The sequence below is a fragment of the Botrytis porri genome (assembly GCF_014898465.1).
Source record: "Botrytis porri strain MUCL 3234 chromosome Unknown BPOR_015, whole genome shotgun sequence".
Classification (NCBI taxonomy): domain Eukaryota; kingdom Fungi; phylum Ascomycota; class Leotiomycetes; order Helotiales; family Sclerotiniaceae; genus Botrytis; species Botrytis porri.
Genome location: NW_024066089.1, coordinates 202,545 through 215,390, shown reverse-complemented (window position 1 = coordinate 215,390; position 12,846 = coordinate 202,545). Strand labels below are relative to the sequence as shown.

Here is a 12,846-nt window from a genome sequence, read left to right as displayed (position 1 = left end):
GAATCGTGATGCCTTTCAATCTTATTTGGGGTGGTCGAGATCGAGGATTTCAGAAACTGAATTTTGGTGGTAGGGTGAACGATTGTGTGGCGAATTTCTGTAAACCCGGATCATCGAGCTTGAAACTATTTGTGACCACAGGAAAGGAGCTCCAAGAGCACCCCATGGATATCTCTGCTGCTACGAAGTCTGATTGTGGGGTTCATACCTTACCGGAATTCAGTTAGAATTGTCGAGCTTTCAAGTCCTGGAAACTCACAAGCCCTGATGGTATCCTAAGGGTTGCCGGCATATTGAGGCTTCATGTTTGTCTCTAGAGCTGTCGAATTGTGCTGAATTGATGCTATGTTTCACAGCAGGTTGCGAGATTATGGGGCTTTAATAGCCAGAAGTCAAATGTTGTGCTGGTGCAGCCAAGCAAACCGTGCAGTTACAAACTATGCAATATCCATTTGCAGTGCATAAAGTATGTTCGACTGCGATGTGGCTTTGGGCATCCGCGCAAAGATGATTCACCGACCCCACGGGAAGTGGCTCTCAAGAATATATGACTAGAATGAGAGTAATCAACGCCATCGGCGAAGGTGGGTCCCCCAAACAAAAAACAATCATGAGGGGCCAAGACCCAGCGACAAGAACCATGGGTGCGACGGGAAAGATCCTGTCCAATGCCTCCAACGGAGAAAGCATACTCGGCCATGCACTTCATAGCAGATGTGACAAGCCCAATTTGTGATAAATGACAAAGCAGACTAGACTCGGAGTTGTGCGTCTTTGGAAGCCACCGAGTCTTTTCCAGGTTGAATACCATGTTCACCTCCTCGCTCTGTTAGACTCACTGCTGGCGTATCCCCCAACGAGCTATGCTAACTTGGGGGCCGAAGCTAGATTGTGCATGGGTGTCTCAAAGAGCACTGCTAAAGAGATATTCAGTTGGGTATCAGTGAAAGAACCAATGATGTATTTAATGGTAGTTGCCCTAGCCCAGTACAATACAGACATGCGGGTTAGGAAAGGGTAAAATACAAGAACAAAGTTGCGATAGTTATCACGGGCCATCAAAGGAGACAGTAGAGGTCAGCGTTATAGGCGTCAAACATCAAGTTGTCCAGGAACTTTGACCGTACGATCTAGAACATGATTCCTATGTAGTGTGGCGATCAGAGAGCCAAGGGGTTTTGCTCTTTCTATAAATTGCGCAATCACTCACACCGTAAATTTAGCACCCATGGAGATGCCAATTGAGATCTTCAAAGATATCTAGCATCCTGGGAGATGGGGGAACTTAGATATGAAATGGGCATTCTTTTGCTGTAATTTCCCTACTTGAGTATCGACTGGGTATAATTGCGGGTATCTAAAAGGTTAGCACATGAAATGTATACATTTCCGAGACATACTTGTTACAGACGCTAAGGTGACCTGTCTCCTGGAGCCTTACATCGATCGAACTTCAAGCAAACCCTTAAAATAGAGTACTCGCTTACTTTCTGGTGATGCATTAGAGTTAGGTACTTGATACTTGGTCTCTGCTTCCTCTACTCTACCGTCACTGAACGATAAATTTTCTTGACAGCAAGCTTTAGTTTGTCAAATAGTTAACACCGATATCAATCATTAGCGTGTGCAACTGAAGCTCTTCTAGCCTTCAGGAGTGACACCGAGTGAGAACCCTCAAAACTAACAAGCCACCCTGACCTGGTTAGGGTTTAGCATCCGTCAAACTTGACCTCCCTCCTTTGAGGAAAGCACGGCACCTACAATGCTTGATGGAATGATGATATCCAGTCTGTTAAAGCAGCATTGGGTGGCAAGAACTGTTTCGTCGGCAATATTTTGCTTTTCTCTGTTCGGGCAACGGCTCCTCTAAAAATGTTAAAACGGAGGATGATTGTGCATTTTCCCAAGTACGCCGGAGGTAAGCGGAAGTCACGATGAGAGTCTTCATGAGGTCCTATGGTGATCGTTTACTTGATAAAGCTGGTGGACTGTTGATCATTACTATATAAAAAGAGTCATGTCTCAGCCCCAGTGTGGCGCAAGTGACCATGATATTGGCAGCACCTAGGTATACCTATTCCAAGGTGATGAACTTTCTAGCTGGCGCAAGCCTCGGTATTATCGATGGATACGGTCGTTACGAGAAGACACACACTTATCATGTGGGTGATGTGATGGGCTATTTTGAGAAACATGAACATGCCGATTACGTATGGGATCAAAGCTGTCATCGTTGATGAATCTCTTGATTTTCGATTATCTACAACCTAGGTATTATACGTTTCGCACAATTTATGTAGTTAGTTTCCATGGAAAAAATGATGGTCGGGGGAGAATACCAGTAGAATTGCATCCCACCCATTGTCCATACACCTGAAAGTCATCCAATGATTGCATCGGAGTTGCGCCATTCGCTTCGGAGACCGGACCCCTTACCGAAAAGTTACTTTTCCAATCATGGTTTTGGACTTCAATCCTTCTTTTTCTTCCCCACAATGACGATTCAAGGGTCCATTTCCTTGGATCAATAACAAAAAGGGCAACTTTTGAATACTCAAGACGAGACATCATCTCCAGTCTCAACCCCCTCCTCTCACATGAGCAGCAACCGAATTGCATGCTTTTGATAATTTGCAGATAGACATCCTCAAGGATGGTTATCTAATAAAGTTCAAAAGGTACAAGTCAGGCGATAATTACTTCTTTTCATTGAAGGGATGATATCAGCCGTTATCTTCATCCTATTCCCGCACACTTTGCATCTACCGATAAACATCCTGATATTTGAAATAGTATCAACTATTAGGTAAGCTCGGGGTAAGCCGTGAAAAAAACTAGATGCTTTGGTCCCGCTACCTACTTGTATAGTCTCTTAACAAGTTGTATGTTGACAGAATTCTAATACGCGGCTGTGGGTAGATGAAGGGGCTTGAGTTTTGACACGCCTAACAAAGTGACGAAGCGGACATAAGTTCAAACTTGTTGAATTTTCACGTTGAAAAGAGACGAGTCTGTAAGTTTAATTGGTCAGAAAGCCAAAAACTCAAATCAAAATCATTTGAAAAAGAATTGCGCGCCATTCACAAACTATTTCATAGTGATATCACGTAGTAATTAGTCGTCCGTCGTCCGTCGTCCCCTCCATCCGTTCAGGGCTTTTGTTGTGATCGCAATGGGTAGACCAAAAGAAAATACGTTCTCTATGAATCTGGTACTTTCAGCCAATCAATCGTTACTACGGCTTTTGAGATCGAGCAGGGCCATGACCTCAAGTGATAACTTCTGTTCAATCGCAGAGTAGTGGAATAATCTGATGTAGCTCACTCGCTCTGCGTTAGTACGTTTCGTGCCTAATGATTCGTTTTCCTCGTACGAACAATGATTTCATTGATTTTATCGATGGCTTTCTACACGTTCTATGCATCAAGCCACAATAAGCTTTACCTACTTTTGTTGGATCTCCATACAGGTATTTCGTACCAGCCCAGAAAGCAGATATGGGGTCCGCACATCATTACTTGAAGATATTCGCGAGAATGGATCGAGACAGGCAAAATTATATTGATATAGTTTGTTGAAAATCGTTTCAAAAGAAAGAAAAACCCCCCCAAATTATCAATAATAATACCCGTAGCGTCTAGAAAGTATACCACAATGCCGGGTAATACTTGTATACCTCACAACCTAACTTTGAAGAATTGTCTATCTATCCAATTACTGAAACCTTCGCAGAAACTCCCGTTTGCAGCAATATCTAATCATTTTATTCGCCACTTCTTCTGCTAGCCGTGTTGACCTTACCAAGCTACGCGCAAGTCTCCATCCTCAAGGGTTCTCCCGTACAGTAGAACGAAGTAGTGGTAGGCGAAGAACTCCTAGGCAAATAAGCCGCGTTCCTTCCCTTTTACAGTTTAGTCAATAATACTCGCTCGAGCCATGGAATTCTACAAATCCCATGAAATTTTTACCATTTTTTAAAGCGGCCTTCGAGCTCAACAATCAATTTCCCATCAAGGGTATCAGGCCAGCTCCACCACAATAAGATGTTCGATTCTCCTTCCTTCTCTGCCCTAGATTTGGCTACCTAGACACTGATCCCATGCTAAAAACATTACTCTACCATGCATGACTACAATCTAGAAAGCTAAAGCCAACATTGTTTTGTCGTTGTAACTTTAGATGGGTTTGTAAACGACGTTGTGGCTTATAAATAATTTTTTTTTCTTCATTCTCATGAGCAGACTTTACCGAATATACTTGGTGTTTTCGGTCTTCGTGCTTTCTAGATTTCCTACCCGATAGTAGTGAGGGTCAATATCTACTTAGTAAACGGGTGATATTTGCCTCCCTACATGTTCCTGACGATCTCTACCCTTTCTTCTGACGCTCAAGTGCCTACATCAAGACGAGACCACCGCCACATATAAACGTTCCGACCCCCTTCATACCCCGCGTGGCCTTCGATTTCCGGCCGATAGACCGTCAACTTGAGATTGGACCTTATCTTTACCAATCTTCAGCGCTGCATCATTCTATATTTTGTTCATTAACTCATTCAACCATTCTTCGATATTCTACAGTTCGACAAAGACGTTTTGATAGGAAAGCAGTCCACCTGTATTCCAACTGTCTGGTATCTTAGCACCGGGATAATTCCACAGCTTCTCTGTATTACATTGCCTGTCCTTGTTGATCGACTGCATCCAAACATTCCGTCATTTTTCTATGCTTTTCCTCGCCCTGGGTTTGGACAGCTGCTTTAACTTCTATCGACCTTTACCGAACGAGCCACGATTAGACCCTTGTTTTTGCCTCCTCCACACAATCTGATCAGCTTCCCATCGTGTAATCTCGAAGTACTGTCACACTCGCTACAAACTTTATATCGGCTTTTACCACCTCGCGTTCGAATTGGCCTCGAACTCAAAGCTTTCTTCTGGACACTGAGTTATACTACATCTTATTGTAATTGAGCTTTCCGCATTGACTCCTCCTTTCACCAAAAAGTCACAATACATTACCCATTTGTTCATTCACTACACTTACATTGCACACTTGCCTCATACTTCATTGGGTGATTGGCACGTGGGATCCTTCTGACTCCCTGCCAATACTGACTTTGCATAGATCGGGGTTATCATCAGAGCAATCAACCACAAATCCATGGGAGACTCCTCAGTTGTCGGGTCCAGATCAAACGATGGCGGATTCCCAGATACTTCACAAGTTCTAAGTCAAGATGCTGCGCAGAATCCAGGCACAGCTTCTCAACAGGATAGCTCAAGGAAAACTTCGAACATACCCTCGCAGTTGACCAGCACTCCACCGAACTATGCCCCGAACTTGGCATATTCTCAACACCCAATGTCGCATGCAACACCGGAATCTTTCAACATGACAACACTTAGTGTTACGCTTCCAGATATGTCTTACCAGAATTATGGCCAACGATTTCCTCAAAGCCCCGGCGCTCCCCTGCCTTTTATGTATCAGACGCAGTTTGCAAATCAAGGCATCTTAAGTCCTCCACCCACCGCTTCGTCATATAGTACCCCGTACCAGGCGCAATACGGAGGTTATACGTCCAATCAGCAAATGCACCAACAGCACATGCATATGGCCGCTACCAACCATCAGTTCTATGTTGGTCAAGGATATATGGGACAACCACATCAACAACCGCAACAATACCAAGCAGGGTCGCAATATTATATACAGCCTGGTAGCTATGGACAGCAAGGTCAAATTTACACAGGCAATCAAATGGGATTGCAATATCCACAGCGTGGTAGTTTCTCTGGGGGAAATAGACCTATGTCACAACACCGTAATGATCTACCTGTCAATGTGACGGGTCAGGTCGGGAAGTCGAATAGCGTTGGTAAGCTCTAGGCATCTTAGAATGTCCTTTAAAACCCAATACTGAGCAAATCATAGTCTCTAGTCCAACACAATCATCGGTCGTCAGAGGACCTCCGCGAAAGCCTCGTCAAAGTGGTACGTTTGATCTGATCCCTGAAATTTTATTCCTATAACTAACGAATTTGCGCTAGGACACGCGATTGTGAGCATAAATACTTCTTTCATTCCACATACCATATGAAAAGCTATATACCCAGTCTCATGTATTCTCTCGACTCCGTATGAAGGTGTAAACTTCTTAGCTGAATTAGGAAGACCTCCTTAAATGGCAACAACTAACCTTTCTATGCTTTAGTGGATCGGCAATTTGCCACCCCAGACAGATCTCATGAGCCTCGTCCTTCACGTTTGCAAAGAGACTGTGGGCCTCGAGTCACTGTTTTTAATATCCAAGAGTAATTGCGCTTTTGCAAATTTTAAGGATGAGGCTGCATGTGTTGCAGCGCAGCTCAAGATTCATGATTCGAGATTTCAAACGGTACGACTCGTCAGTCGCTTACGGAAAGCGTCTGTTGGGACTGCCGGAGGTGTTTCTGTTCCAACTGGCCCAGCAGCTTTGACACTTCCACAGTCATCGCCAATCCCATCGATTGATTCGGAAAATGAAAAGGTTTCAAAAGCAGCAGATGAAAAGGCACAGGACCGAAATAGGGATTCTCCACCGCTCACGAAAGATAAATTCTTTGTGGTCAAAAGTCTTACGGTTGAGGATCTAGAACTAAGCGTGCGAAACGGAATTTGGGCAACTCAGACACACAACGAAGAAGCTTTGAATAAGGCATACCAGGTAATTTTAATCCGAACTTCAGCCGAGACATTCTAACACAAAACGACAGGCTGCAGACAACGTCTATCTCATATTTTCAGCGAATAAATCAGGCGAATATTTCGGGTACGCACGCATGATCTCACCCATCAACGAGGACCCAGCAGCAGCCATTGAATTTGCGCCCAAAGCTCAGGCGGTCGAGGATCCCGATCTTCCCAAAGCAATCTCAACGCCAGCATCTGAATTTGCACCCAAAGGACGCATCATCGATGATTCAGCTCGCGGAACAATTTTCTGGGAAGTCGAGCACGATGATTCCGAAGACGTAGATGAAGATGATAGATCCCAAAGCGGCAAGAGCGATGTGGAAGGCGATGCGCCGTCAAAGGCCTGGGGTAAACCCTTCAAGCTTGAATGGATATCGACGACTCGATTGCCGTTCTATCGTACACGCGGACTTCGTAACCCGTGGAATTCGAATCGTGAAGTGAAGATCGCGAGGGATGGGACTGAGCTGGAAACGAGCATTGGGAAGAGATTGGTGGGGCTTTTTCATAGGGTTCCAAGTCCTGTCGCGCCCAGTTTGCCTCAGATGCAGGGAATGCCGATGCCGATGCCGGTGCCCATTCAAATGATGCCTCCGGGTGGATATCAACAGATGCGTTCTTATAATTAAGATGAGAAGGGGACATTGATGTGGATATCAATCAGATTGGGCGTGGAAATGACGTGGAAAAGTCTCTTCAGTTTTTGTGTTCTTTTTTGTGTTCTTTTTTTGTGTTGGCTCGGGCCCTGCCCTTCTTCTTTCATTGTATGGATGCGTGCTGGACAACGCACGTCAACATTCTCTTTTGATATGAAATCTTTTGGATCGGTGCGAATCATGCGATGCAGACGACTTACGAGTCACGATTATCACAAAAGCACAACATTAATATTGAAGTTAATTTTTCAGAAAGAGTCGGATTGCTTGGCGAAGCGTCACATAAGTATTGAGCGAGCGAGCGAGCGAGCGAGTGTTGCGGTCATGATTTTAATTTCGTACCTTTGCGATTTTGTGGCATATCTGTGTACATACATGTAGCCATGTGGTATTAGCCATGTTCTTGTGTAGTTATTATCTAGAAAAACCTCAAATGTTTCACTGTATAGTCATTCATTCTGCGATATTCCTCGTTCAACTCATGTTATCTCTACTTCAATTGTTTCCCTGCATTTTTATTCATTCATTCCCAAAACTTTCTTCTCCAGGACATTACCCAGAGAAGTTTCGTCGGTAGCTCGGTAGGAAAGAAAAAAGATGTCGAAATTTGCCACTCTACACTCCCTGGGTATCCATAGACAATACCATCCATGCACCTGAGAGTCTTTCCCGCCAAGTTGTATTACCTCCGCTCCGGCATTTCGCCAAACCCAAACTCAAAATCAAACACGATGACAAAGTTGTAAAGATCAGGCCAGTTTTCCCAAAAAGCTTATAACCAAGACGGAATATACCGATGAGATGAACCAAAGCATAAACTTTATCGAATCGGATGAACGTAAGCGGCGCTCCCCCTTAAGATTTTTCCGCTCGCTTATTTACATGTTACCATCGAGATCCTTTGTAGTTGAATGGACGAATCGTAGATTACAGTCAGATATCACTTTCAATTTGAGATGTAGATAATGAATGTGGCGAATTGCTTTTCTTATCAAATACATTACGACGGAGAATAAGATGTGGCTGTGATTTTTGTATATCTGGGAAGGGAAGGGATTTGCAGTTTGTGAGATTTGAGAGGGCTTGTAGGTACACGCATGTGATTACTAGGTATGGGTGTGTGGATGGGTGAGTGGCGATTACTGATGGTTGTAGAACCACACTTAGAGAAGGGCGTACACTGTGTGGCATGAACACGATGCATCACATGCAAAATTGATTAAGTAAGGTGTGCATAGGCTAGCAATTAGACGTTATGGTATAGTATATTATTTTGGTATATCTAAAAGTGATCTGGATTGACATGTTTGTAACATCGAGATCCGAACTATCGCCAAGATTCCCAGAGATTCGGTATCTATAACGAAAGCTTACTGCGGAAATAAGATCACGTAAATTACATGCGAGAAGATCCTCACACGGGATGGACCTGGGCTGGAGAAGAATAGGCTATTAGGAAACACACTCACCTTGTAGGCGTCCTTTCTACCAAAAAGTTACGGATATGGAGTGAGAGTTAAGACGTCTCTTCTGTACCAACCATTTCGCGAGACACTCTATCGAACCACAAGTGAAAGCATTCTGGTTAAGAACAGCGTATGTTCGCGAAAACCAGCCAACTCTTTTGGTCGAAGAAGCGGGAGGAGTTGATGCAAGATTTCCATTTGCTCGCTTGGGAGTTGATCGAAGTACTACTTACTGGCTGGACTTTCGATTGTTCTCTAGTCTTTTTCGTGAAGTTCTTTTTCTAGGACTTGTTTGTACTGATTCAATATTAGTACATACTCTCCCATCAAGACGACGAACATGTGTACTGCGAGAAATTCAGCTGTACGTTTCGGGAGTCAATGACTTTGAGTTTTTATGTTACAATCTTACTATTCTACCCAAGTATATGGCTATAGTTTGGATTGTCCAATGAAGCCAACATAAACAATATTAAGAGATCATTTGTTAAATGATAAATAAAGTAAATCTTTTGTTTGGAGGATGTCTTTGCATTCGGTTATTGTGACTACTATATAGTATATCTACTATACATGATTCTGCAGGGAGGGTTCAATCCGACATACCGAAAAAAAATCGATGCTATTGCTATCATAAGATTTATGAGGCGGAAAAGATCTACGAGCAGATTCGCTCTGTAATCCTATAATTTGCAGGATCCGAAAGACAACTAGGCTACTCAGTCGTCCCACATGGTTCATGTGTATCCCCAACCATTCTTTACTGTCGTCGCAGATGCTGCCGAGAATATTTCTTCCGGATTCTTCGAGCCGCGGGTACATGACTTAAAGAACATTCGCGGGACTTCGGTAATTGTCTGTGACTTTTCTATCTCAGCAGACAAGATGACTTTACAACACATCACAAGTATGGGAAAGAAGCGAATTGGTATTTGACTTCCTTACTATGGCTTTTCGGAGGAGGAGGGTGAGAGTTGGGGAGAAACATTTCGTCAACCTGCTACCTATGTGTATTGTGGTCCAGCTAGGGGGCTGCGTGAACTTTGAAGATATGGTATACACACGATTAATAGAATCTAGAACTGAACGAACAGCCGATTTTTAATTAAGGTTTTGTTTACCGTTACAGCATCTACAGCATCACAAATGAAGCATGCTGTCCGTGCTACTTTAGAATAGTATCCAGGGCATACATTCTCCAAATGCAATCTTAACGATAGCACACGCTCCGTGTATCCAATATCATTTTCCTCGTTGCCCATTCGTCGCACATACATCGACTCTCACGAATGATCTGCTGACTTCGCTCTACCAAGTAGAATGATTGTCCCGGGACATTTTATTAGCGGGAAGCTGATAACAAATTTTAATCTTGGTTGTGGTAGAATGGAGTGTTTGTGTTATATCTTGATTGATACCTTAACGGCGGCGAGATAGCTCAGGGTTCCCATTCATTGTTTTTCGTTCGCCTTTCTCGCAAATTCTCCATTCTATTCACCCCTCTCTACACGTATCTTCGGTACAAGACATTCCCTTATTTATTTACTATCCGCCAAAACCTCGCTCTTCCCTACTATCAAAGCTTGTAAAGAGTAGATGTTGGCAGGACCTATGAATCTATAACTCATTGTGTTTGAAGTCAAGCTATCTATTCATTCTTAATATTGACTAGCTTAAGGAACGACTCAAAGACTGCAATATAGAATAAACAGTACATATTCATCGCCGAAATCGTCACGGGTCTACTCTCGATGCTTCATGTTGTATCCGTCAAAGCAGCACCCTCAATTCACATCAAATACTTACATTCAGACTCGCTGCTGCTATCACCATCATAGTTCACTGTAATTCCCAACATTTGAAAACAAAAGAATAGCATCCCACTCCAATGGAGCCGGCATGGCTAACTTGGCAATTTGAACAAGACCGAGATGTCACTCGAGAAAGCGTTTGGATTTGTTGCTCCTCCTTGGCTTTCATATGACAGCCGTTGGATGTAGACAAGGCATCATTGCTCCATTAAGATAACCGAAAAGAAATTGCACAGTGGTTTAGTTTTAGTTTTCAGGAATACGACATGATCTTCAAGCCACACGTTTTGTTACATACGATATCAATGCAGTGGGCCTGGTGAATATTGAGTCCATCCTTAAGTCAAACTGGTCAGATGAGGTACGGATGCTAGTAAGCCCAAACAAAGCTTTGCAACCAACCTTATAATAGACTTTTTTTTAGGGCACGAGGACGTATATTCGCACCCTTGATAAGAGATGTCATTTCACACAAGAGGCGCATTGTGGAAGTAATCCCGAAACACGTTGCACCCATTGTTCTCACTCAATCGTTCGAATATTCTTACACAGATTGAAGAACACAGTGAAAATATTGAGCATGTACCAGAAAAAAAATCATTGACCTACAACCATTATTTGACCGGTTTACTTTGGCTACCGCTACATCCCCTTCTTTTCAGCTGATCAATGAATACATCTAAGGATACAGTTGCAACCTAAGATCCTTCCGAAGCGAGACTTTGGAAGCACTCCATATGTTCCGGAACTATCTGCTTCGCCGGAGTCGTATAGACGATTCATGTTCTTCGAGTTATGGTGAAGAATCCCGTGGTAAGAACTCAGTTGCACAACAATCCATCGTCGAAGCGATTCAAAGGGCTTTCTTTGGACCCGAAAGACATAGCTTTTAATTCTGATAACTTTCTGGACACCCAACTCCCTGATGCAAGAAACACAATATCTCCTACTTGCGGAGCATTTATTAAATATCATGATAGCTGGTAGATGCAAATAGCATCTTCTCTACCACGGACTTTGCATATTCGCCTGCAGTCATTGATGACTTTGGTGTCGAGGATGCCTCTCGGAGTCGTCTTCTAGAGTAGCATCTCAAGGTACTTTAAAAGTTACGAGGATATATATTCTACCGTTGGAGTCGCAATGGAGTCGAGACTGCCGGATAGAAATGATTTAAAGAGGATAAAATATTAGAGACCCATTGTGAAAGAAACCTCCCAACGTGGTCATTCTGACAGCTACAGACAGCCCTTCGATTACATCCCACCGTTCCCATAGATTCACGGATAGCTCTTAAAGTAATAATATTAAGAGCAGGAAGGATCCAGATCGAACCAAGCCCGTCGTGGTTCGAAAAGACTCTTTCACGGTGTATGTTCTGCATTGTCTGCCTGAAGAAATGTTATGGAGAAGATGCCAACCTCTTCTGCGTAGAGCCCTAGGAATCCAACGGAAATAACATCATATATCTCCATAATATCGATTTTAGGTATTTGCCATCAAACGCAGGGCAAACAATTTGCTTGAGATGCAAGTTATGCTATACAGAACAGTCGTGCAGAGCGTGTTACTAACAATAGTTGAAGAGGACTTTGCTTTATAATCATAGAGATGAGTTTATGACTATTCGCAAATTGCAGAACTTCTACAGTCTTGGCTTGAATCAAAGACAAGAAAAATCATCGTGGGGGTAAAGAAGTAATAAGATGTGATTTCGACGCTTGTCAGTACAGATGAATGTAGGATTGTAGCAACACTTGAGGGGTTATGAGTCTGAACGATTCCACTCATAGGCAATGCAATGCGCATTTTGATTCCGGAGACTCTACGATGGCACATGTTCAGGTGATCAGGGCTGGACTGTTGGTAGAATACCACAGTGGTGATGTGTAAACTAGTAAACTTATCCAGAATGTTACTATATACACACCTAGCATACGAAACGCAAGGCTAATCGGGCTCTAAATGCACACCCTGTGGAACGCTAATTATAATTATTTAACTTTGAAAGATTGATAATGATTAAGAGTGCAAAGTTAGGGATTCCTCAACAAGACATGATACACGTAGGTAAATCCTTCTTGAACAGATCATAGGTTCGCACACCTGCGACAGTGACATGAAATATCATGCCTTCCATACCTACCTACTTGGTATGCATTGTACATCTTGTAC

General features: G+C 43.2%; 2 protein-coding genes across 2 annotated transcripts; one reads left to right on the top strand and one right to left on the bottom strand.

The window, feature by feature from the left end:
- Positions 1-21: 21 nt before the first annotated feature.
- EAF01_009855 (uncharacterized protein) lies at positions 22-589 on the bottom strand (the record flags this gene model as incomplete). The annotated part of the gene is made up of 2 exons (XM_038918111.1): positions 260-589; positions 22-180 (listed from the first exon to the last, which is right to left on the bottom strand). Exons 1-2 carry the CDS (start codon positions 290-292, stop codon positions 22-24), a joined length of 192 nt encoding a protein of 63 aa, XP_038766081.1. The 5' UTR covers positions 293-589.
- A 4,574-nt stretch (positions 590-5,163) lies between these two features.
- EAF01_009854 (uncharacterized protein) lies at positions 5,164-7,367 on the top strand (the record flags this gene model as incomplete). Its single annotated transcript, XM_038918110.1, has 5 exons — positions 5,164-5,881; positions 5,938-5,997; positions 6,054-6,064; positions 6,218-6,709; positions 6,759-7,367. The coding sequence occupies 5 exons, from the start codon at positions 5,164-5,166 to the stop codon at positions 7,365-7,367; spliced, it is 1,890 nt and encodes a 629-aa protein (XP_038766080.1).
- Between the last annotated feature and the right edge of the window lie 5,479 nt (positions 7,368-12,846).